Source organism: Poecilia mexicana, unplaced genomic scaffold (assembly GCF_051168715.1).
Source record: "Poecilia mexicana isolate PSO_F unplaced genomic scaffold, ASM5116871v1 scaffold_16, whole genome shotgun sequence".
NCBI lineage: Eukaryota > Metazoa > Chordata > Actinopteri > Cyprinodontiformes > Poeciliidae > Poecilia > Poecilia mexicana.
The window spans coordinates 19518082-19545488 of NW_028263385.1; the positions used below are offsets into that span (position 1 = coordinate 19518082).

The following is a 27407-nucleotide window of genomic DNA, read 5'->3' on the forward strand; positions in this document are numbered from 1 at the left end:
CACTTGTTTAACGCATTTATGCATGAGGAAAGATGCAGCATACTTTCTATTCACTTTTCTTCACATCCAAATAGTTCAAAGTAAACTGATTTAAATTAAGTTCCCCAGTAAAACACTTGGTAACTTTTTTGTTTTTATTTTTTGTTATTTAAGTATTTCAATAACACATCCAGTTTATCCATTAGTAATAATTAATACTGAAGAAAAGCAGGTTGATAATTGTTTTTGTTTTGTATAAGTAGAATTTTTTCAGGTTGTTACAATATTGGATAACTTGTCAAGTGAATTAGCAAATCATAACGACATAATCATACTATGACTTCAAAAAAAAAGTACAGTCTAGAAAATCTTTATTTAACATAGGATAAATCAGTCCAGACTTCATACATCTGCTTTGTAGGTTTTGAAAGAGAAATTATTTAACTTTGTTCACATGACAAGAAAGCAGCGAAATAACAATGTATTGCTGGATTATAAGGAAACTTTTGTGCTTTGTTGTTTCAAAATTGTTAGAGACATAATAAGCCTCCCAACTCAAATTTTTTTTAGGTAAAAACTTCTAGGAAAAACATTTGAACAAATTGGGGAAGGAACAAGCTGACCTGGATTCATTATTTTGAAGTTCAACGGGAATAAACACGTTGCTTAGTTAACATTTGACCACTAGATGGAGCCATCGAGTTACTCAGGCAGTTCTAAGCCAAACTTCTCATTAGATAATATTAGTATTCTATGTTCCTACTGATTTATGTCAAAAATAATAAATAAATATTTTCTCCCAAGTCTTGATGATTAATCAAGACTTGGGAGATTAATCATAATTAATCTTGCATTTTGTGTTCTGGAATGCATATGTTAGAGCAATGGCTCCGGATCACCGGTCCAAGAAAAAATTATAAAACCATAGCACATGTTAGAAATTATGTCAAAATTTAAGTGTTTGCAAACAGAAAGAACTGAAATAACCAGTAAACAACAAGAAAGAAAAAAGCAATTTGAGGTTTTCCTAAAACCTTGAGAGAATTATATAGAAATTACCACAAAAAAATAAAATAGAACTAAAAATATCTCAAATTCCACAGGAATAATGTAGTATTAATTATTCATTAAAAAAAAGTCTGTTTAGACAAACTTTGATGATATAATGTAATCTACAGTTCGTTTAGATCAGTTCTTTGTGCACAGTCACAAATACATTTGTCACACAGCACAACAGACTTCCCAAAAATGACAGTCCCTCTTTCTGAAGATGTAATTCATCTGTAACTTTACAGAATGAGTCACAGAGCGACATGTGCAACGCCGAGCCAGTGGATGAGATGTTTGCTGAAGCAGTTCTCCAGCAGCTCTGGGCAGCCAGGATTTGAAGGCGCTGCAGACGGAAATGCTGCAGACACCGACATGTAGGAGAAAAAAAAGTGCTTGCAGCCATGTCACCTGCAAAAGGAGGAAATACGGTGAAAAAACCTTCTACTTTCTACCAAAGCTGGAACATTTCACTTCAGCTCAGCTACCACATCCTGCCGTCTGTGTGTTATCAGCAGATCTGTGCAGCAGCAGCATCATCACAAGCTGCTGCTGTAAGTGCTGCTTACCTGATCTCAGGGTTTCGGTGACGAAGGACCTCAAATAGCAGCTCTGAGGTCTGCTGGAAGCAGCGAGTCAGCTCGTCCAGCTTCTGCTCCATGAAGAGAATCCTCTGCTCCAGCTCTCGATAGGAGTTGTTCCAGTTGGCGCTGAGGTCACACATGATCATCTGCATCTGATGGAGACCAGTGTACAAAGCAAATGCACTTTTGTTTTTCAAATAAAACAAACAGAACAATACTGTAATATAAAACTTCAGTGCTTCACTCTCTCCACATTTTGTTATTCCAAAATGGAGTAAATTCAACCCCACCTAAAGAGAATGTAATTTCTTTTTTGCAATTAGATGTTTCTAAAACTTAATTCATTTGCTTCTAAAGGATTTTGAAGAGCATCCACACGTGTATTGATGAATGAGTCATGTAAGCAGTGGTCAAACTACTACAAACTCAGTGGGAAGACTAATGGGTTGAGAGTTGCAAATAGACCCAGTGACAAATGACCACTGCTGAAGAAGGTGGCTGTATACAGAGGACTGTATTCAAGCATGTTCATAGAAAGTTGAGTGGAGGGAAAATAAGTTGCACAAGCAACTATGACAACCTTTATGGAGATGCTAACTTTTTCTCCACCACAATCTAGCTGGTTTCATGTTTTAATGACCAAAAAGCAATCCACCAGTAAGTCCTGGTAGAGCGTCCAGACAAAAGCCACTCCTTCGTAAACGGCACATAGCTGTCCAGCTGGAGTTTCTAAAAAGACGTGAAGGATTATCAGGCCACGAGACAAAACTTTCTGGTCTGATTAGAGGAAAATTTAACTCTTTGAGATGAACACCAGACTTTATTTGTTTTTTTTTTGTTTTTTTTTTCTTTTCAAATCTTGTCATTTGCAAGAGCTAAACGTATTATGTAAATGAGTGTGATTTCTGAGCTTAGAATTTTAAATATATTTTTAAAAATGTCACGTTGACCTAATAAAGTATGTGGAGTTTTAATGGGTGTGGGGGAGAAGGATGAATTTAATTAATTTTGGAAGAGAGTTGTAACATGAAAGGTGGAAACATTAATGCATCCCCATCTCATTAAATTGGAATTTGATTTTAAAAAAAAACAAGTTGATTTATTTCAGTTTTAAAAGTGAATCTCATAATCTGTAGTTTACACAACATGAGATAGTTTCTGTTTTTACTTCTGTTCATGTTGATCGTTGTAGCTTAAAGCTAGATCAAAAACCTAAAATTTTATTTATCAGAATTGTTGATATTACAGAAATGTTTTAGCTAACCTGGCAATTGTCCAGCAGACAGTCACTGAGTCCTTCAGAAGGAAAGTAAGCTATGAAAGATCCCTGCTAAAGGAATTTGCTACTCGCAGAGAGCTTTATCCAAGCATGTCAATAAATAGTTCAGTGGAAGGAAGAAATTTAGGTCAAAAGGGTGCAAAAGCAGCAGCAAAGTCCATTTAAGAGTTTGGGAGAAACAAAGAAGTGTTGCAATGCGGCTGGAGTGGTGACTGGCAGCCACCACACAGACGTATCCAAGACATGGACTGGAGTGCTTCATGCTTCCCCCTGCTGACAAGTTTTATGGAGATGCTAATTTTGTTTTCCAGCAGGACTTGGCACATGCCCACTCTACCAAAAGTACCGATAGCTGGTTAAATTACCACCGTATCACAGTGCTTGACTGAAAAGCACCCACACAGACCACGAGAAAGAAACATCAGATTCAACAATGCTAATGAGCTGAGGTCCAGGTTGCTATGACAACCTGGACTTCCTTAACACCTCAGCTGAGCTTCAGACTGATCTCCTTCCTGCCAAGCTGCACTGATGCAGTAATTCATACAAAATGAGCCTCAACTAAATACTAGGTCCATTATATAATACAAAGTACATTCATACTTTTCAGTAAGCTGATATTTCTGTATTAAAAACCTTTTTTTTTTTTCTTTGATCTTACACAATATTCATTTCGGAAGCAGAATTTCAAGATCACAACACAAAAATATGCTTGCAATATATAACTTTGTGTGCAATGGGTCTGTGTTTAATGTTTTTTTAACTGAATTACTGAAACACCCTTTCAGTTAAATTTTAATTTAATGAGATCCACCTACTTATTTTTGCAATCAGGTTGTAATGTTTTCTTTCTGTGCCTTATTGTTGAGGTTGTTTTAGTATTTTCCTCTGGTTCTGTGCTTTGAAGGAATGATGTTAAGCAGATTTCAGTGAGTAAAGAATACAGTGAACTGATTTCACTGAATATCTTCCGTAGAGCTAAACAGCCAGCTGCAGACTGAATTGCAAGTTTCCATACTTGTGGGCTGTTTAACCCTCAGCTTATTTTCCATGTAACTCAATCAAATGCACTGTATAAAACTGTACATTAGTGTTTCTCTGTTTTACATAATTCTCCCAAAAAGCATCTGAACCCTGATTAGAATGAAAGAAAAGTAGATAAATGTGTTGTTTCTTATATCTTTGATGTGAAACAGTTACTGAATGTTCTAGCTGGCATTTACCTTTGGGAGGTCCACCATCTCACTGACATAGTCTCTCAGTTTTCTTTGTTTGAGGCGTAAATGTCGAAATCTGTAGAGGAATAATAATAATAATAATAAAAACCATGTTTGTTAGACATCAGTCATGTAGAGGTATTTGAAACATAAGCACCTTTGTATTTTATGATTCAATGTGCTGCCCATAGAGACAGAAGTGGATCAAATTAGTCATTTCTATGGCACAAAGAAACTCTTTTGGATTCAAAGTCCTTATCTAAAGCCAATTATATCATGTTTTGGATCTAAAAGCTCCAGTTAGCGATCTAGATTGCTCATCTAAAGACACAGCGTCCCAATTTTGGACAAATATACCAGTCCTGGCACAAGACGGTCCGGTTTGGGGAAAGAATATGCTGACGAGTATTCCACTAATCAGCGCGGAGAGGGTCATGCTGAGTTTGTTAAACAGCTGTAAAACATTGCCAGGGGCGGAAAACGGATAAATTTAGCTCCACAGATGGACGAAAGCAGAAGTACAAAGAAAACAGATTTATGGAAACCAATATTGCGATCGGTGCTTGGCGGCCGAGAACATAATGAGGTGATGGAGTCTCATTACAGTAGACAGTAATTCCCGAGGTGTGGAGGTTCCTCCCGCTCTCATACTTTCCACAGGGTGTTTATTTGTAATGGTTCAGCCCAGTTTGAAACAGGAAGCACAGGCCCTTCCATGCAGGCTAACGCAGAGCGCCCTCACACATGTATTCCTGTTGACAGAATAATGGAGCTCTTAATCACACTTCTGAACTTCCTGGCTTGTGCAATCCACTTGTTCTTGGAGTTCGGGGATTCCATATTTACAAGGAATACAAAACTTCGAAGTTGTCTCAACATAGCGACTTGTGTTCAGTGTATTATTGACTAGTGGATCTTTAGGGACGAATGTTTTACCGATAACGATTTTAATCGGTCACTTGCTAGCAGGAACTTTGACTTGGCCACAAAAGAAGAGTGTGTTCCTGTTCACTCATGTCCCGCTAACACCAGACTTGCAAGTCAAACTCATTGGTAATCTCAATTAGCCATTGCAGTTGGGGACTGCAATGCAATGGCTAATGACACAAAGTTAATGGTCCATAAAGTACACACTGCAAGGCATACAAATGCCACCATCCTGTAGCTCTTGCCCAGGTTTAAACACACTCACACTCTGATGGCTTCCAGAAGACATCGCTGGTGTCGTCGATGCTCGTCCCGGCTGCCCTTCGCCGGGCTAGCACGGTGCAGCAGCCAGCATTCTCTCAGAACATTAGCGGCGGCATGCCGGATCTGTATTAGAACGCAGAGACAAAATGATAAGATCGTCAAGATAACGTCAGTCCATCTTTAACATGTTGCACAACACATTGAAACCACTTTAACTGTCCCACATTTCTAAGTGTCAATCACAAACCTCAATATATTCAGTGGGACCAACACAATGTAGTGCATAATTGTGAACAGTGAAGAAGGAAAGCGATACATAATTTTCCCATTTGTTTATAAAGAAATGTGATTCAAAAAGTGTGTATATGTTCACTAGAAAGTGATTTTTTTCCCCTCATCTCTTCGCAAAGTAGTTCAAGCAAAGTGAGACTGGACACAGAAGCAATTTTCAGATCTTACAAAACGTTTCAGACTGGATTTAGATCTGAGCTACTATAATTCATGAATATGATTTCATCCACACAAGAAAGTCTTCAGTCCCCGACAGTCAGTGCTCTGTATCCTTACGGTTTTAACACTCCTAAATTATATAATTAGTTCTTTAACAGTACCTTGCAGAAAATCACCACCTCAGTTTTGTCCGAACAGGGACACACCTAGAAATTGCAGGACAACAACACTTGAGGACTAAAACTTTGTCCCGAGCCTTTCGCAGCCTCAGGATAAATTACAGGACTGTCTTGTAGTTACCTTCATCCATTAATGTCAACAGATTCTGAGCTTTGGGTTTCTGCAGCTCCTTCAAAGCTACCATTTAGCTGCTCCTCTCCCTTATTTGTAGAGAATATGAAAAACATTAATAATTGTCCTTCTATTTCCCCACTAAGCACTAATTTGTTACAGTCTATGACATAAAATGTCAACACCATGCAGTTCTATTATGACTTTCACGAAACACTCTGTTGGCCAATACGCTAAGCAGTTTCCTCATATCTTTTAGAAAGGACATAAAAGCATCTAAGGCAGCTGATTAAATTCAGATAGTCTTTCCTGTTTCACACTTTCTCTCTTTCGTGAGCATTTCAGAACCATAACTTAAACTTCTTAATGTCACAAGACCCAACGGCCCGTATTCGGGTCTTGCAACACTCTTCCCTGTGATTCTATTTGCGTCCAGCTTGTTTTCCGACACAAATCGCTACAACTGCCCCGTTGTGATGTCACTCCGGCCCTGCTGCAGTGGTTATTAATAAAGCCTGTCAGTGTCCGCATCCGGATGTCTTCCCTTGTTCCCTTTAGTGATAGCTCTGAAGGATGCATGCGCACGCACAGAGATGCACCTAGAGACAGGATGCAGCCACGAGAGGAGAGGAAATGGTTCTAGTCTCCAAACAGTGCCGCTACTGCATGTGGCGAGGAGAAATAGCTCTTCTTCGAAAGCCTAAGCAGATGCTAACACTATGATGTCATAAATCTGCATTTTCTTCAACTTGGGGTCTTAAATCAGTCCCTTTGAATTAAAATTCTGATTTCTAACCAAGCAACAATTTAAATACATGCTTCCACTTTTCAAATTCCTCTGCAGGCCACGTTTAACAGAAACACCAGAGTAAGCTAAGTTTCCTGTCCGTCCTGCTCCGACCTGAACTGCCTGAAGCTTCTTTCCTGTCAGAGATAAGATTATTTCCTCTGTTTGACGCCTTGAAAGAGCTCTAAAGAACTTGGCAGGCCTCATCGTCCTCCCTTATCCCCCCCTCACACTATCCTGTTCTCATGTGTGTATCAATTAGGGAATAGAAAAGTTACGAAAGCAGAATGATGACGCATGCTTCCCGAAACTTTAATATATTAGTGTAAAATGATCCTAATGGGTGTAGGATCATTTTAGGGGTCTTGTATTGATTTTTCTTATATATCTGATTAGTTTTTAAAGAGACAATACCTTTGGTCAAAATTATTTAAACACATTTTGTAGTTCAGAGCAGTTTTGTAGATTAAAAGTTGTTGGAGGATTTTCGTAAAACTTTTTGCGACTGAATCAATTCCTATCAAATGAACAGATGTGTTTGTGCTTTAGCTGAATCAGTCTTTTCTTGTTAAAAACATTGCCTTGTAAATAAAAAAGTTCAGGACAAACTTATCTGGATTTACAGTAGCATTAAAACACAATGTTCCCATGATGCTGACAACAACTAAAAAGACAGACACAATGTTCCTTTTAGTGCATTATCTCAAGTTTTGGATACATAAGTTTTGGGTAGGTTACATATCTTCTCCTCATCGGGAACATAAAGGGATAAAGAAAACGGTAGATTAAATGATGAATAGAAGAAGAAAAACAATAATTCTTGGTTTTAAGAAATGTGGAAAGGGGAACCGGCTGTTTTCATTAAATTAACTTTGAATAGTATGAATAGGGGTAAAATTCACATGAAATTAGTTCAATCTATAAATTATGACTTACACATTTTCTTTCTTAATTATGTCTTAAACAATGCTTAAAAATGTAGTTTTTAAGGATCATTAAACATTTTGTTCTTAATAACCTAATAATAATTTACAGTGTCATTTCAATAAAAAGCAACCCTCTGGGCCACTACAACACGCTGCAGTGGCACCGCTGGCTCTCAGCGTTTTGTTTTCTTTTTTTTTTGCTGCTGCTTTATTATACGCTCAATGTTTGAACACATTTGCTGAAGGAGAGTTAAAACCGACCCTTTTAGAAATCTGGATGTCCATCATGAAGAAGTGCACATGCTTCTCTCCTTTGTTCAGCGCCAGCTTCTCGGTAACGATGGCCACCAGCATAGCAGTGCAGGCAACACCCTGAAACCCAGAAACAAGAACATTTAGCGCTGGTTTCACTACAGAACCTCAGTTAATAATTTAAGTTTTGTCAGAACACCAAGCCATTAAAATGATGGTAACTTTACCATGTTAGTATTTGGGATGCTACCCTCAAAGGAAATGAGCTAGTCATTGAAGTTGATGTTGATCCTCGTATCTTACTAATAAATCATGTTACATTTATGAAAAGAGAAGTTCTGTAGGTAAACAGAATTGTGTGGTTTCCTCTGAGAATAACTTGCTATTACAAGGGACAAGGGATCTGCAGTTTTCCAAAAATCCATTCACAAACACAAAACAGAACAGAGACATACAGCAATGCACTGAGCTCATGTCCACAGTAGTTAATAGGAGTTAACCAGTTTTTACCTGGTGTTCTGCTTTTTGGCTTGCAACAGAGAGAGAGAGAAAGAAGAACAGACAAAGAATGATCATAAGAAACGTTCAGGCAGACTTTTGAAAGATGTTTATTCTGTATTTCAGCAGCCACCAAACATCCATCATTACATCGTTTGTGAAACCCCGGAGGTAGAAGCCCTTTCATCGGATCCGTCTACACACAGCGACAGACTGTACACACAGTTGTCAACCCCTGGAAACAGCTGCAGTCCGATCTTATGCAGGAGTGCTGAGCAGAGTAGCTTCCAGCCATATTACAGGTGTGAGCATCACTACCTATAACTCCCAGGCCTTTCCCGCTGGGAGTCGGAAAAAATTCTTTTTTTCTAACTGTGGCCACAGGTTTGCACACCCTCCTGCTGTAGCGGTGCCAAATGCAATAAACCTGGTAAAAATGGATATGGTGGAAAGTTTTCTCTTTTAGTGGAAACGTATAAAACAAGGCAGATGGAGAAATATGAGATACAGAGTGGTTGTTTTCCACTCTGTCACAAAGGTGTCTAAACACAACCAGAACCAGCACAGGGATTCTGATCTGGTTTGACTTGAATTCAGGGTGGCAGAGAAGTGTGTCGCTTTTTCAGAATCCGCCACACCTCATCGTCAGTGACTTAATGTTTGTCTTGCTGTACCGTCTTCTTGTTTTATTACACATATGTATTTAATCTTTAACTTTGTTCCTGACCTTTCTGAACACCTGCTGTCATAGGAACATTAGCTTTAGTTCTCTTTGTATAAAAGAAAAACAAACAAACAAAAAACACATTAATCCCACCCCTTTTAACCTTTTCACGTTTTGTCAAGTTACAGCCACGGTCTTCAAAATTAGCTGGGATTTTATGTGATGTACAAGAGAATACAAAGCCTTGCCTGATTTGGAAGAAAATATATGAGTGATTTTGGGAATATTTTACAAATAAAAACCTGAAAAGTGTGGTGTGGACAGTCTGTCAGCCCCCTCTACTCTGCTACCCCAGATCCAGTGCAACTCCCTCTTTCAGAATCCAGGTGTGTGCAATGTGATTTGAATAAATCCAGCTGTTAATGGCTAAGAGGTTTGTTAGAGAACATCAGTGAACAAACATGTCGACGGAGACCAAAGAGCACAGCAGACAAGGAAGAGATAAAGTTGATCTAAACATATTTAGGCTATAAAACAACATCCAAACCACTGAGGGTCTCACAGAGCGCTGTTCAACCCGCCATCTGCTAACTGAAAAAGTGTGGCACAACCCAAACTTATGAAGCTATCCCCATGTAAACCAAATAGACAAGAGAGCATACATCTCCTGTCAGCAACCCGAAGGTCCAGATTAATAACTCTGGAGGAGCTGCCATGTTCCTGTGAAAGAATCTGTTAACACGACTACTGTTAGGAAACTTCATAAATCTGACCTTTTCAGGAAAATAGCAAGCATAAACCTTTTATTTTTAGAAAGCTAAAAGACATCCTATTCTAAGTTTGGCTGAAGCCATGTAAGGGACACCACAACAATCATGGAAGAAGCTGATCTGCTCAGATAAGTAAAACAAAAAAACCTTCCAGTCTCCATATTAATCATTATGCATGGCACCAAACTAACATGTGACATCAGTCCGAACGCAAAATATTAACTACAAAACATGATAACCGAAAGATCATGATGTGGGGATGCTTCCCTTTAACGAGGACAGGGAAGCTCGTCAGAGTTGCTGAAGGATGAATGAGGATAAATACGAAGCCATTCTGGAAGAAAACCCGGCGTAGAAAGACTGCAAGCTTGGGGAAGAAGTTTGACAGTCCACTTACAGCCAGAACCACAGAGAAATGATTTACATCAAAGTATATTCTTGTGTTAGAACGGTCCAGTCAAAGTCCAGGCCTAAATTTAATGGCTAATTTATAGCAGGATTTGGAAATATGATGTTAAACACATGAAACTGAGCTTGACTTCTATCACTAGATAAGCAAAGATTTTTGACAATAGAAGCAAATGGTGCTTCTAGAAAGTACTGACTCACCCAGCGAATCGTGTTTTTATGAGTAAAATGTTGAAAATCATAGATTATTTTGCTTTCACTTCAAAATCATACTTCTTTTATTGTAAACTCCTATTAAGATACTTTCAATTTGTGGCTGTGACATGACAAAATGTGAAAATGTTTAAGAATAAGATCATATAGTATTAACAGACTATTGAGCTGCATTGCTTTCTGGGACCCTTTAATTTGTTCCCTGAGATGAGAAAAAGACAGCTAACTGTAGACCATGTGTGGAGCAAAGCAACAATACTTCATATGTTTGGTGTCCTCCTCCACAGTGAGCTAACTTACAGCTGGGAAGCATGCTGCAGTAAATGCATTCATGGCAGAAGCCTTATGTATCCAAGAAAGCTGGTTTCCAAGCACAGAATAAATACACTGCCAAAAAAAAAAGACATTCAAAGACCAATTCCAAATGAAATAGGAAAAATCAGACAGAAAAAGGGGGGAAATGTTCTGTAACGGAGCAAGGAAGGAGTGAAACAAACCAGAGAAGAATAAATCTAAGAAACCTGGAACAAAGCTGAAAATATTTAGTTTGAGTCCCAGCAAAACAGATGAAAGGATCTATTGCAAAAACTGAACGAGGAGGTAAAACATACATATCTATATTGCAAAACTGTCACATTAATTATGCTAATTAAATTAACACATGTGCAAGTTGCAGTATGGCAGAGTTTTATACTCTAATGCCAGACAAAAGCTACAAGGTGAAAAGTGAAGAGGACATGCCGTTAAAACTTTTCAAAGAGGAAATTGTTTTATGTGCATTTCTAAAGCTGGTCAGCACAGAAGCCTGTACAATGCTAGGATACATCTGAATGATTGGTTTGGCCTTCCAGGCTGTTATTCAGGTTGTGTTGCAGATTCTTTGCAATACATTTAGCCTGAGTATAGCTGGATAAATGACATATCAAGAAAGCAATAAAGGAATCAGATTTTTTTTTTTCATTTTAATCTCTATTAATTATTTGTGTCTTACACAACAAAACAATTCAGAGGAATAAGGTGATTATACTACTTGGCACATTCATCTGTCTTTTTTTTAGTGGCTAAAAAAAAATCCCTTCTGCTTTAGAAAATGATGTTACATTTTCTACCCTGGTGGAAAAAGGACATCCTGTATTGCTAATTAAAAGAGTCATTATTGGTGAAGAATGAATTCAACAAAACTGCATTAATGCAAAATAGGATTGTGGTGATTTTGTAAAAACAATGACTTGATACTGTGGACGGTTCTTTTACTGAGTAAAATCACTTCAAACGAAGGTTTTTCTTTATTTGTGAAAGTCTACTGCAGGCGTTCTCACCCTTGAGTTCCTCCACTTTTTTCCGTACCACTTAACTACATTCACTGCTATGTTTTTACATATTGATATCTACCATGGTTTATGTAATATTCAGCTTTTTGTTGTCACCTCGAGTCCCCTTGAAATGAATGGAAAATCCCATAATTTCAGAAAAATTCAGCAAAAAAACACTTGCACACTTTCACAGCTTAATACTTCCACATACTTTCATCTAGAAACACTATTACGCTCTAAAATGTAGTCATAGCCTTCAACTACTTCTGTTTATTTCAGCTTTTCATATTTTTTTACAGATCTCATACAAATCCCTCTTTACGTTTTTGCTCGCATTATGCTCAGCCTTCAGAGAAAAACTTGTTACTGCAGCTAAACTCTTTTTACAAATCCTACTTTCAACAAGCTCCTGACTCAACAAGCTCACATCTTTCGCAACTAAAGGCATCGCTGACTAAATTGGATCAATCGACTTTTTTCCCTAACATTTTAAAATAAAATTAAAATGTTAGAAAATGAGTATAAAATTACCAAAATGTCACTGGTTAGATTAACCAGTGTGGTCGTATAGTGTATTTTTTTTTTGCAATGGGCTCATGCGAAAGCAAAGGAAGTTGAAGGAAGATGGCTGGAGAAGAGCAGCATGACCAACTGAATCAGCACATTGATAACTATCAGGCTAATTATCGGCGCAAATCAGAAGCTAGAAGTGGTTTTATTTTTAATAAACAGAGAAGTGAAACAGATAAGACATCGCCACGCCTCAAGCTCGTCAAGTCAAGCATCACTTTAGCTCTTCTGGAACAAATACAACAACCAGTGGACAAGAACCACAGTACTGCAGTTTTGTTTTAATCATTTTAAGCCTCCTGAATTTATCATACGGCACATTATCTCAAGAAGAAATTAATCTATTTACCATGACACCGGTAAAGAGACACACCCCTTTGCCACAGCTGGTCTTGGGTGCAACGTCTCCGTAGCCCACAGTGAGGAAGGTGATGGCGATGAGCCACAAGGCAGTGTCCATTTGGCCTGTCGTCAGCGACTCGGACCGCCTGCAAATGAGAGGATGGAGAGATGAGACGGAGGGCTCACCTTTCTATCATCATTTTTGATTATAATCGCCAGTCATATTTTCACAGTTGTTTTCTTTTTTATGTCACGTATCTGTAAATTCCTAAAAAAAAAAAAAAATCCTTCCATCACAAGGAAATGTGTAATTTTGGATGTAATAAAAATAAAAACTATCAACTGAGTTTTACACATCTATAAGAAGAATTTATGCATGTGGACTTCTGTGAATTTGTCAGCTGATCAATTTCTCTGATAAAATAAAAAAGAGAAAAAAAAACAAGTTTAAGACCTTCAGAAGAGATGCACCTTTTTTTTTTTTTAAAGTAACACAGGTTAAACTATTCAGTCAATCTCGAACCAAATGAAAATACAGACCTGATGAATATTTACAGAATGCTCAGTAATGCTATATGATAATATAATCCTGTTTATTGTCTCCGTTTGAGTTGGACTCACATTAAGGAACATTTGCATGAATGAAATTAGTCGGAAAATAACAGAATCGATCGGAATCCATCACTTTCTGTGTGTGTGTTCATGTTAGAGCAAACAGAATCCTGTATGTTGAATAAAGGCAGGGTTCACTAATCAAACTCTCTTATCAGTGAAGGAAGGGAACGACTACCATCATAAACTAGTAAGACATTGTAAAGAACAAGTGCACATACCTTAAGAATTATGAAAAATGCAAAGTATAATGGCGACAGAGAGAAAAAGAAAGTTACTGTCCATACAGTCATAGGTAAGAAAAAACTATGACTGATGGGACTATAATTGCTGATAGTCCCATCAGCAATTGGGACTATCTGTATAAAAGCATCTTTTCTGTCTGTTTTTTTTTTGTTGTTGTTTGGGTTGGTATCAGCCAAGGTACAGGTTGTATGGCAATTTCCAAACAATCTGAAGACACATGACAAATTTGAAAAGAGGGTAGAGGAAAAAAATTCCTGCGTTGGCATGTGCTTGTAAATGTTCAAGTCCACATCAATTTGAAGGAAAAGTATGCATGACACTGTGTTTGTCTCCTGTAAGTGGCAGGTAGCAACAAGTGTGGGGAACATTTGGCAAAGCGGTTCATTATGAAACGATTTAGAGGTCAAAGCATCTATTATTTTCAGCTCTAATGTTACTTTTGACAAGTAAAACAAGTATTGCTTTGGGTAAGACCTCTCATTAAGCTTTAAATATACAAATGACCTCACACCATGACAGCCAGAGGATTACTTAGGCTTTTTAACTCACACAGAAAACAATATTCTTAGAAGAACAGAAAACAATGAAATTACTAATTGTAATGAATAAGGAACTGAAGTTCACTTTATGTGACCAAAGATTATACCATTTTCTATAAACTACTGCTATAGCAAACTGTGCTTAATTAAAATTTAATTTGTCTTTCAAATGAAGTCAAATCTAAAAATCAAGTCCAATCTGTGATCCCATACAGGCAAATACAGAACATTATGAACTGTTCCACATATTAATTTTAACTCAAAGTACCACAAACCAGAAATCTAGAAACAAATTATATTAGTTAAACAATTGAATTATTTCAAATACTTAACTCTAGACCTAACAGCTTTGAATTTTGGGAGAATTTTTCATTAAACTTCATAGGAGAGATCTCTTTTTCAGACACAGTATTTGCTTCAGATTAGATACTTTAGAACGATCTTGAAGTCCTCAGCTGGACTCGAGCCGGGTCGGTTCATCTCCAGCCAAATATCAGCAACGCATTTCCCCTCAGATGCAACCAAACCTAAAGCTCTGTGCATCAAGCAGCCATGCAGCAGGAATCCTGAGATACTGAGTTGTTGCAAGTCAGTATATGACATGGAAATCTGCAAGTGCCCCAATTTCCAGCAGTGAAAAAGAATTTGACAGCTTAACTTTGGTAATGGGTTGGAGATGAGGAATTAGTTTAGTAACACTTTAAACTTGTTTCACATCTCATGAAATTACGCCCAAATGTGTGAGTAATGTAACAAGAAATTATCTTACTTTGCTCTTATTATGTGCTGTAAAAAGTGGTGCCATTTTTATTTATAAAGGTTTTTTAAAAGCATGCATCACTTTCCTTTGATGTGACATTTATGCACTGCATTGTCTTGGTCTGTCACATAAATCCAAATAAAATGCATAAAGGAATATTTGTAATGTAAGTTCAACAAATCCAACAAAATTAATTTTGCCCCCTTTAAATAATAGATATTTATATTTTGCTAGTATCAAAGATTTTTGAGGCGATCTCAGTTCGTCACAACCCTTCGTAGTTTGGCCTTATCATAGCAGAATCTATGGTGTGTGGTTTTGCAGGCTTGAGGTTAGATTTGCATGATTTCAGAACTCAATAAAGACGAGATCATTTGCATGTTGAAACATTAGTGTTGGAAGAGGCAGTTCTTTCTTTTGATCAATGAAAAATAACCACAAGTTTCGTAAAGGCATATAAGACTAAGAATAAACCTGAATAAAATTTACCATTACGTTTTATTTTCTGTTACAAAACACAGCCATGCTTTTGTTCTTTTTCACAAATCTACTCACACACACACACACACACTCATCTCTCTTACCTCTCGCACAGCGTCAGCATCCACGACGCGGTGAGCCAGAAAAGCAAGATAAACACCAGCAGCGTTCGTGCCGGGTGTTTGTTCATCAGTACCTTGAGAACAAAGCGAAAGGTGAAGTTGATGTTGTTGAGCGAGCCTATGCTCCTGTAGGAGGCGCTCAGGAGCACTTTGCTGTGCAGCAGGATGGCTCTGTGGACCAGGTAGAGGCGCAGGAACATGAGCATGGACAGCAGCAGCTCCATGTCCAGCAGGGCCTTATCGTGGTGACTGGAGATGCAGAGAGGAGCGGCGGAGGAGGAGTTGGCGTAGAAGTTCACCTCCCAGTACGAGCCAACTGGATGGATGACGCAAACCAACAGCTCCAGGGTGATGACAAGAACCCTGTGGCTTGTTATAGCTATTCTCCAGTCCACCTCCTTGTGATCAATGATGAACAGCTAGAAGGAGGAGCAGACAGAGAAAGAAACTGGTGAAAATCTCATACATTCACAGCACTTCAGATTTTCGCTCATATTTGATCTTAGTGAGAATCTCTATCTACTGGTGATCCTGCAAGCAGCCATGTAGTCAGTCATTTAAGAGAAATGAGTGTTTTTAGTGTTTCTGAAACACTACAATGAACTTACTGATCTGTGTGTGTAATATAATGTGACATTATAGAATGCTGCTACAATAACTAACATGCAAATTATTGGTTTGCATTTTTAGAAGAAATTTAAGGCCCTATAAAGAAAAAAAAGGTCACTTGGAAATGAATAAAAATGTTTTGCTTTTGCAGAACATGCAAAGTCTAAAATATTTTGTCATCTCTTAGTATTTTACTTTCAGGCAGGATCTCTTATAATCTTTTACAGCGGTCATGATCCAAAGTTCCTCACTTTCTGAAGGTCTTTTATAATTTTTTTTTTTAGATTTTAGCAGCCTCCTAATACATTTCATTTCAGTCCCTAACTATATTTAAGATACTTTGTTTTTTCTGTCAAATTATGATTCATTCAGTTTTAAAAAAAGACTTCTGATTCAAGTCTTTTGTCTCTTTATCAAAAAAAAAAAAAACTTTTCCAAATGGACTTTAGGGGCTTCAGGAAAAAGAATGCAACTAACTAACTAACTAACTAACTAACTAACTAACTAACTAACTAACTAACTAACTAACTAACTAACTAACTAACTAACTAACTAACTAACTAACTAACTAACTAACAAAAATCAGAGTAACAAAGTAACAAAATACAGTAAAAAAGGTATCAGCAAAGCAAAGAAACAAAACGAACTACAGCAGCAAACAAGAAAAAATGTACTATAAAAAACAAAGGAAGGAAAAATCAACCATAAAAGAAGCAAAAATAACTTCAAATGAGGGGTAATTTAAAACTTTTAACCAATACTCTATTTTTAAACAGTATCTTGCCTATTTTGCAGTAGAACCCGCAGCAAAGGAATCCGATGTGATGCCGTAATTTTATCTATAAAGTGGAAAAAAGTTGTTCGTTCAGGGATCCGACTTCCATCTGAGTTTTTATGTTTAATATAAGAAGAGAAACACACAATCATAACGTGTTTATGGCGGATGGGGGGAAGACGTCACAGCTGTGCTATGATTGTGGGTTTTTCTTCATCTTAATTCAACTTTTGCTTTCACTTAACCACAGTCCTGCTGTGGTTCTTTGCTTTTTTACTGTGACTAATGAGGTTTGTTTAATTTTTATTCTCCTCTGTTATAAGATTACATCCAGCCTCCTACTTCATATCTGATTCCAGTTCTCTCCCTTTCCTTCGTCTTTATTTTTTTATGTTGCTTTTTGTTGAGTTTCATGATTTTCCTCTTTAAATTATTGCCTCACCTTCACTGACGCCTACATTTCTGGATTTGTCGTCAGTAACGTCTCTAAAACGGTTTGTTCTACTGGCAACCTTCCCTCCCTTATCTCCTCCTCACACTTTGCCTCGTGTTTATCAGGCAGATGCAAGCGAGAATACGAACCCAGCCAGCTGCTAACGCAGTTTTTGCCTTTAAAAGTTCTCCACTGAACAAGCATGCTGCAACTGTTTAAGGACAAAGACTAAAATGTTTTCTCAGCTTAACCTCAGTCAAATCCCTTTTTGTACACTGACTAAACAAACTGCGACAGCAAGCCATGTGGACTGGAACGACATCACAGCCGGGTCGCAATGCTCCTCCGTGTGGGGTTGTGTTCCCATCCAGACTCTTTTTACTCATACGGCAGAGGAAGTGCAGCTAAACACTGTTGAGGCTATCACCAGTGGACCAGAAGCTCCTTAAAAACAATTGTCATGAGGGACCTCAAACAAAACAAGCTAATTTGGAACAAACATTAAAAAAAGTGAACATTCATTACAAAGCAACCAGCGAGAGGAAACGAGGGGAACTCACCCTGATGTCCTTATAATGGAAGGCTATGATGAGGATGAGGAGACACCCAGTGGACAGGCTTATGGAGCAGTTGATTACCAAGGACACTTTTGATCCCTGCAAAGACAACACAACAGAACAAGATTAAGCAAAGAAAGAGGAGAAGACATTTAGTTTGTTTCCCTTAATGTTTTTGTTACGTAGTTATTAGTGCCGTTTATTATTCCATTAACAAACACACGCTGATAACAAAAGCAGATTTCCACTGCAGTTAAAATAAGTGGCAATCTAGCTTTGAGTTTATTAAGGTTGGTGACATCGCAAGAGGCTCCGACTGTGGAAAGGGGTTTTCATGTTTTGAGATAGATTCTGAGGTGTTCGGCCTTATGCGTTTGAGTCCATTGATGGCCAAGTTGTTGTTGGTCCAGTGGCTATAAATATTACTGCAAAGCATTGTTTAGAACAAAGTATTTGTTATATTGCATTGATATATTCTAGGTGTGTTCCTCCGGATGGAGGAACACGTCAGAGCCAAAGAGTCTGGATGAGACGCATTTGATGCTGCTGTGGATGACGGCTGTCATTATCAGATCACTTGTCTGAATATTTCCATCTGATTGGTTCCTGTGCATATTTGTTGCTGGTAAAATGAGTGAATTCTCCATGCAGCACCTTGAATAGTTAACTGGTGATCTTCCAGCCACTTTTGTCCAAATAACTTGTCTCTGACAGCCAGAAACTTGGTACTTTTTATGTTTCTCTTGATGTCAATTGGAATGATGGCCGTCATTTATTCTGCACTGGGCTCGTTATACTTTGTACTTTTGCCTGAAAATAACTTGGCTAAAGTAGCGCGTAATAAAGCATTGTAGAGACATTGAACACATCGAGCAGGCGACTTGGTTTTTGTAACAACCGAATGAAATCGGACCATTCCAGTCTGCCTTGGTCCTTTTTACAAACCCACTTCCATTTGTTTTACTCTTGTCAATGTTCTTAAAATTCATACAGATTCCTCATGTATAACTCCACTATTTTGCTGCTGAATACAAGTAAACACTATTGAAGAAGGAATTTAACATGCAAATAATTAGAATAAAAACGGAAAATGCAACTGGACCAGCTCAAAAGAGCACTGATGTCAACAGAGGTATGTGAACTTTGAAAGTTGGGATTGTACGCTGAAAAAGATTTCCACTTTGCAACAAAATAGCAAAAGAAATGATTCATATTTTACTTCCTCTTTGTTCTAATTTTCTAAATTACCATTGAATTCTTGATATAAATCATAAGAGTTTTGTGTGCTTAAGCACCTTTATCATGTTTAAAGCCTCAAACCTCCAAAACCCAGAGCGATTGTTCTAATTTCCCTGTTTTGTTTTGTTTCTTTTGCTTTTTTTTGCTTTTATTTTTACTGCTAACTGGGCGTGTTAGGGTCTTTAAAAAGCAGCCAAAACCGTATAGGTCAAGTTAACCTTCCAGTTTGTGATCTTATCACTTTCCCTCTGATGTGCGTGGAAAAAGAGGGAAAGGCAGGTCATACATATCAACAGCTTTATATATTGCATTTCGAAGGCTGAGGTTGCCTGTGATGGAGGCTGATTAAAATTTTCTTTTTTTTTTTTAAAGACAGACAGAAAACATGACCTAACATATGGTTACTGTTAAGCTGTTTGGTGCTTCAACTGTTTGCACATGTCTGGAAAATTGTACGATTTGTAATAAAAGCCTGCGTGTCCCGGTGGCAGTACGTTGCAGTGTGTATCTAAAGATATCACATACTTAGAAATTAACGTGTCAGTTGACCCAAACGGCCCATTAGCATTGTTGAAAACAATATGCAGAAAGGAGGAAATTATTAACTTCTTTCATCTGACAGTCTGGAGTTACTGTTTGCCAAAAGGGAATGTGGACAAACAGAAGGAAAAAGTTCTTAGAGTGCAGAAAGGACAGCTTTCCAGCAAAGAAGCGTAAACCTGAAGCATCCCTGCAAACGGGATAACTTAATTAAATCTAATATCAGAAAGTAAGACAATCGCTCCACATGTCAAGAAACCAAAACAATTCAGCTTCATTTAACAGTATCGACGATAAATTGACATTAATCGTCCCCAGTAGAATCTGTAGACAAAATATGGTTTTCTTATCCACATCAGTGTTTTCTTCGGTAGATAAAACATTGACTGGAAGAAAATATTGAAAAACTGAATAAAATATCCAGTAGAAGGACCAGAAGCTTCTGCGTTCCTCAGCGGCAATCAGCTTCGCCACTGGGCCAGACGAGATGCCAATCAAAATGTTAGGATGTCTAAAACTCTGGAGCTACTTTTGTTTTTCAATCCTTCAAATTTAAACATCAAAAGCTTCCGGACCAAATGTCGAAATAGCATCACAATAACATCAGATTACTGTCTCCTGTTTTCCTGCAGTTTAGTTTACAATTAGTGAAATGATGTCCAACTCGGTCCTTTAACTCCGTCAGCTTTTTATCTTTACGTGGTGTTAATAAGTTTTGCTCTGAAAGCTGTGCTCAGCTCCTGCTTTTAATTATTTAAACCGATCAGCACTGATTGTAGAGCCATATTCCTGAACAGAGCTGGTGATATTAATAGAGCTGCTGAAATAAATGGTATTATTTCTGGCGATAAATTTTCTCCACGCACTGCAAACCTTGACAAAAACACTGAACAAAACACTGGGGAGAATTAAGCAATGAATAAATGAATTGTTGATAATGACTTAATGACGTGGCTGTGTCTTGGCTCTCAAGTGGTGGAAAAGCAAACCGGTTCTTTTACAGAACTGGCTCCAGCACCAGTCATAGTTAAAAACTGGAACATCTCCGGTGGAAAAGTTCTAATTGTTAATAAATAGTTTCGAATGAATTAAATCAATTAAAATGCCTCACAGTGGATATATTCATGTGCCTTTGGAAACTTAACTCCGAAGACATAAAATGCTGCAAAAATATTGTGTTTTCAAAACATTTTCTTTAAAAAAAAAAAGAAAGTGTTCAATTTGGCTACTTCCTAGGTAACGCCTTGCTAAACTCCACCTCTGCCTGTACAATGCAAGAATTGATCTGTGTTATGGATCATTGCTCTGCATTACTGGTGTTTCCGCTCGTATTATCTACCTGTAGTATCTGAAAGCTTCACAAAAGAACAAGTTGAGCTGATCGTTCTTCTGTTTCTGCTCAGAGAACGCAACAGGAGCCATTATGGTCGTCGTCTTTCCACGTGAAGCTTGAGCAGAGATTTACAATAATTGTTTCTAATGAAAAAAGGAATAAATGATTGTATAATGAACTGAACTGCTAAAACCAGCATGCTTGTAATGGAATACTTTCCACAGCAGGAAGCTGACAGCTGGAGGCACAGATGCACACGCTAAGGTCAGTTCGCGAGCCGAAGGAGGAGCCGAGCGGGGATTCGCCGCGCTGCTTCATGACAGCAGGTTAAACGGCACCTTTACCCGTGAGTCATGCATCCCAAAGCAGAGGATGAAACTTTGGTGGAAGATTTAAACAGGATGTGGTTTGTGCTTAAAAAGAAAATTGCAAACTTTCAAACTCTGTGAAGCCCGAGAGTGTTGGTGGTAGTGTGTGACGTCCGTTGGCAAGGTATGTTGTTTTCCACAGTTTCCGCAGTAGCGTCCACGTCGTGTCTGCGTCTCATCCAGAACTAATTAGGAGATTTCACAAAAGCTCAACATTTCACCGAGTGCCGTTACAGAGACAACAGCAGCAAACACTTTGCTGAGTTTCTCTACATGTTTTCTTTTAGAAAAAAAATGTGTTTTTAATGACTAGAGCAAATTTGGGTTAACCGTCAAAGGCATTAAGACAAACCACTGTAAGCAGGAGTGACCACCAATCACGTGACTTAAAAAAAAATAAAAAATCAAACCACTAAAAGCAGAACAAACAAGTGTAAGCAGTGATATCTGAGGTATCAACTCCCAAAACTGACTGTGATTTTCTGGATATTTTTTAAGATTAATTATCATGCACATTATTTTAGATTTTTATCATTCATGTTCAAGAGAGTTCTTAACCATCAACATAGTCAAGCAAAGACGCAAGCAAAGAAAAAAACTCTTCAAACTTTTTTCTGTCCTACACCCTCGCTCCCCAAAAGCCTAATTCAAAACTCAAACATAGCTTAGTGCTGCAGACGTCTACAGTAAACACTGTAGGAGTTAACCCTTAACAGAAGTCTAACACTGCTCAGAGCTTCAGGCATATGCTTTGTTTTTATGAACACAAATGAGCGCTGTAGCTCATTTGAATAAATTCTGCACTTTGCTTTGAGATGCAGTTCAGCAAAATCTCCCTGACGGCTGTCCACATGTGGGACGGGTCTGACTCACGGCCCCGTTCCGGTTGTTCTGTGCCACTAAAGAACAGACTCATCTGTAATAAGGGGGACACAAAGTTACACAATGGTCTAGGATTCGCTAATTTTGCAAAAATGTTTTCACACTGAATGACATTATGGTTCTAAAAACCGTGGGTGTATTACAAAAGAGTCAACATTTGACCTACATTTTATAAGTATGTACACCATAATTAAAAAGCTCCCACATCTTCCAAAAAGAAAAAAAAAAAACATTTTTCTAAAAATAAATAAAACTTATACATTAAAAATGATTTAATAAACTTTGCAATGAACGGCGTCCCAGAGAACCTTGTTTTTGCATCACAGGCTGTAAAGCAGCTTCTTCATGCAATATGGAAGAAAAGGTGTCGGCAGATACGAAGACACTTTGGATGACATCTTGATGAATTCTCCTGTTGAATATCGAACAGCATAATATTCTCCCCATCACTGAGATGATGTTCTTGGTAATGTGTGAATTTACAGTTTAGTTGTGCGTATCGTAGTACCTTTGTCAGACCTAATGTGGCCCCACACATTCATGATTCACCACAGGTTGCGTTTGCATACCTTTAATTACAGTGTTTTTGAAAAATTGCGGTTCCGTCACCTTGAACTTTTTGTGTTTTCTCACATCACAGCCACAACCTTTGCGATCGACAAGCACACTGTAGTGTACAACTTGGAAGTGATACATGGCTATGTGATGATAGCCCGAAATACAACTTTGCTAAATGCTCTGAAAAGTATGCTATTTAGCAAATAGAAGTAATCTGTAGGTAGCAATTGCTACAGGAGGGGGTTCTATAGGGAAGCTAAATAAATATGCATGCCACAGGTTTCAGACTTTCTTTGCAAAAAAAATGGAAAACCTTTTTCAATATAATCGTGGATTACATTGTGTTGCTCTATCACAAATTGCATTAAAGCTTGTGGGTGTAATGTGAAAAAAATGTGAGAAGGTTCAAGTGGTACATGGATTATCCTGCAAAGCGTTGTAAACAGTGTGTCATGTCTGCCTCAGACATTGCTGCAGCTGTCGCACGTTTTCAACATCTGAAGCGGCTGATTTTGGTTTCCGCCTTAATTTTCATTTTCTTCAGGACCGTGAGTCGACACGTCTGGAATCACAAGCGTCTGAGTCAAAATGATCCACTTTCCCCCTGAAACGTGTCAGGTCTGCTCGGCCAGTCAGTTGCAGTGGAGTTTAAAACCCTGAAAAGCCTTTTCAAAGGAAACCAGAAGAAAAGATGACACGAGGTCACAAACAGGAGCACGCGCTCATTGTGAGACGCACAGCCAAAGTCGGGATGGAGAGAGACTGTTCAGACTGGTCATGCAAACACCATAATTATAAACTAAATGATGTGGAAAGATAGCCTGGAGTGCTGTTAACAATCTTGCTGCAGGGGAAGAGGTAAAATGTGGAAAAATGTGACTTAAATAGACCTGTTTTCATGCAAAACCATGTAAAAGTATGCTCAAATATAACTTTGAGGGCTGCTGATATCTTTGAAAAAACAGTCCCGAAGTCTGCTGCGGCAGACTTAGAAATGAGGTTGTATGCTTTATAGAAAATAAGACTAAGACACTGCAAATCCGCTGCATTGTGAAGTAGTTGCTGCTGACAAAGAGCCATGGCAATCAAGCTCTCAGTCATGACTTGGATATCATATAATGTATTTAGATGGAGGGTAACAATGGTTATATAAGTCATTCAAATCAGTTGTGCCGAGTCTCCAAAATAGTACATTTTAACTGTGCAACAGAGCACTTTTCCAGTGCATCAACATTTCCATGGCACCGCGGTTTTACGACTGTTTTCAGAAATGATTGGATAACACCTGTTCTCTGTTCATTTTGAACTGGAAAAGAAAAAAAAAGCCAGATTTTTTTTTTTTTTTTTGCCAGTCACGTCTCCGGCTCCAAACTCCCCCAACGAATGCATCAGGTGCGTACGAGGGGTCCCCACCTCCTCCGAGTCACTCAAAGACGTGTGGCTGATGTTTGCTGGAAACGTGGGGCCCTTCGACACTGTAATCAATCACCGCCGCTTCGCGGGACGAAGGGGGTCGGATGCTCTGCGGCTCGCATGAGAACTTTTTTCCACATGTTGAGTTGGCATGTTGCTGCTAAGAAGGTGGAGGGTGGAGGACGGGAGGGAGAAGGGGGGGGGGAGTTAATAATTGGTTGATTGTGTGGCCTGGCATTGTTATCCAATGAGATCTGCATGTTAATGTCAGGCTGAGCTACCAAAGTGGAGATCTGGAAACAGACTCAGTAATCAGTGGGTCAGAGGGGGTCAAAGCCCAGGTGCAGAGTCTGCTGCCGAGCTGCATGGGGTTTATGTTGCCTGCTGATCAGGAAACTCCGTATGACAGCAGGAGCAAAAAAAAAGTTAAAGTGGATTTTCAGGAGTGTTTTTTTTTTTCTTCTTTTCATTGAATATAATCTTTGAAACTGAAACTTGTCAAAAACAAAACTCAAAGTCTCTCGACTCGAAACGGACCAAGTCAGAAAGCTTTTCCTCTCTGAAAGTTACAGAGAGAAGACTCTAATCCTGTTCTCAAGATTTTTAACGCTGTTTTTGTCTGTGATTACTGTTTTTGGTCCAGTTCACATGAAACTTTGGCATATGACAAAATACAGAGAAAGTTATGTTTGAACCTATAATTTTTTTGGCTGATTAATCATATGGTGAAGTCAAATATATCTCCTACAATCTGAAACTCATTTTGTCTAAAAGTTGCCAGTATGATGGATTTTATTGACGGTCCTCCATTCTGTTGCTGTCAATGTATCACAACTTTTAATCGTCTGTAGCGAAAACTTTGGGAATATTGAACACTATACCTGATATTTGCTTTCTGTTTCGCGGCATTGTCCTCTGTCCCTCATCTCATTCTGTCCTCTGTCTACTTGTTCTACCTCTTACCATCTAACTTTCCTGGGTTGTTTTTTCTTTTTTTTACTTTGCACTTTATTCCTACAACTGACATTGTCTGACCAGGATAATATCGTATTATTTAGTAATTAGGGAAAGCAAGACTGAAATAAATACTTTCACAATCAAACAACACGTCTGTTTCGGTTAGGGGACGACAATTATCACATTTTCTATTTTGAATGTGAAAAATATACTGTGAAAAGAATAAAACTAAATGACAATGTTACCAAACCACTAAAACTTCTGCTTTTACTGTTAGTCCATGGTTTCCTGAGAGCATCAGTATTGTGTTGTCAAAATAGGCTTAAAAACAACTATTCAGCAGCGCAGTTAAAATACCGATTGCAACAAATCGTCAGACGTCCAAACGCCATAAATCCTCTGATGGCTCCACCTCATACAAAATTATTTACCAACAGCAGAAAATCTATGAATAATGGTGATAAATTAAACAATGTATCAGTGCTATTGGATGTTGTTATGTACCTATACTGTTAATTTAATCATTAATTAATTTCTTTCAATGCTCAGCTACTTTATATTTTATGTTTTAATTCCCATATAAATTACGGTACAAATGAAAAGGAACCAATATAATTTCACTTAACTATGAAACTTGACAAAGTCTAATCTATTCTAATGGAGTAGCCAGGATAGGGTGATTTAGCTTTTGTCTTTTAGAACAGTATTTGTTTTCTGCATGTGATTTGATAGGCTTATTTCCAAAAACAACAAGCTTCCTAATAACTATTGTCATTACTTTTTATTGTGACCGCAATAAACACAACCAATTATTTGTGACACATTTTTAATACCATATTGGCCATCCCGTTTTAATCCAATATTATATTAACCCTCTAATTACAATAAAGTCAGGGCAGAAAAGATTTGGCAAGTACACACACACACATATATATATATATATATATATATATATATATATATATATATATATATATATTTTTTTTTTTTTTTTTTTTTTTTTTTTACTTTTTAAACAGTTTTGATTGCATTTCAAGTCAAAAACAGAATGTAATACTGAACACAATAGTGAAAGTGGAGCATTTACCCATTGCACGTTGTTTGTTTTTGCTTTTCTGTTTTCTTGACGTGAGAGTCAAATATATCCACATTTACAAAACTCAGATCTTAAGAAGCTGAATATTTGAACTGCATAAGTTATTCAGATTCTATAATGCTATGTTTTTCTCCCTGGATCGGCGTACTTCCTCTGGATTTCAGAGACCAAATGTCTGTTTGATGTCGCCTAAAGTATAACGTGACACTTTCAAGCAAATGTAGCATCATTAGCTTTCCAATATGTTCAAGGCAGGGTGGACATTCCTTTATTTTGTCCTAATATACATGAGTTCAACCTACCGAGTAAAGTAAAAGTCAGGGCAAAAAGAATGGAAGCAATGTCAGAACCAAACTAGGAAAATAAGCAAATCATTAGAAATGAGAGATTTTTGTCATAAATTAGTTTGACTAAATCTGATAGTAGTGGACTGTGTGTGCAACCTACCGGTTCGTAAACATAGGGGCATATTTCGGCGTGGATTATCATCAGCAAGATCCCCACCAAAGCGGTGCCCAAAGCCAGCGCGCAGAGGCGTTTCTTGTCCTCTATCAGAAACTTTCTGTCTATCAGCCTGCACAGGTCGTCTCCCTCCATGTGAGTTACCCGCTTCCCCAGGGCAGACAGCGGCACTGAAACTTCTGGGGAGTCCGCGCAGTTTCGATTGATCAGCTCGTCGCAGCTGACGCAGTCCATCTTGCTTGACAGGCTGCGGTTCGTCAGCTCCATCTCCAGGGCGCACACCAGACCTCGGCCGTCCCCTCCTCGGCTTTCAGCTGGAGCTGCTCCCTCCTCCGCCTGGCCGCTCCCCGCTGCTCCGTCCTCCCGAGTAGGGGAAGGCATAGCCCGGTGGGAGAGCTGCGCATGGGACCTTCTCCTGTTTGTTGCTCGCCGGAGTTACGGAGTCACAGAAACGCCTGGTCTCCTCTGTGATGCTGAAGGCACCCGGCGACGCGCGGTTACGCTCACTGATGCCATCTGCGCACAGTTCGCGGCTGCGCGCACTTATTTGCCTATTATTCCAAGACCGTGCGTCAGCACGTGCTGGTGCGCTCGAGGGTGTAAGCTTCATGCGTGATGTATTCTGTAGGTTTCCTACGCCCCTTT

The 27407-nt window shown here is 38.4% G+C and overlaps 1 protein-coding gene across 2 annotated transcripts; it reads right to left on the reverse strand.

Annotated features, from left to right (window-relative positions):
• Nucleotides 1–120: 120 nt before the first annotated feature.
• kcnn4 (potassium intermediate/small conductance calcium-activated channel, subfamily N, member 4) lies at nt 121–27311 on the reverse strand. 2 transcript variants are annotated; one of them, XM_014989389.2, is made up of 9 exons: nt 26748–27310; nt 17918–18013; nt 15523–15959; nt 12789–12927; nt 8013–8123; nt 5299–5420; nt 4113–4182; nt 1596–1762; nt 121–1437 (listed from the first exon to the last, which is right to left on the reverse strand). In XM_014989389.2, the coding sequence occupies exons 1-9, from the start codon at nt 27141–27143 to the stop codon at nt 1434–1436; spliced, it is 1542 nt and encodes a 513-aa protein (XP_014844875.1). In that variant the 5' UTR covers nt 27144–27310; the 3' UTR covers nt 121–1433. The 2 variants fall into 2 exon arrangements, with proteins under 2 accessions (XP_014844875.1, XP_087870201.1); XM_088014075.1 differs by lacking the exon at nt 121–1437 and having other exon boundaries at nt 1592–1762; nt 26748–27311.
• Nucleotides 27312–27407: the final 96 nt, after the last annotated feature.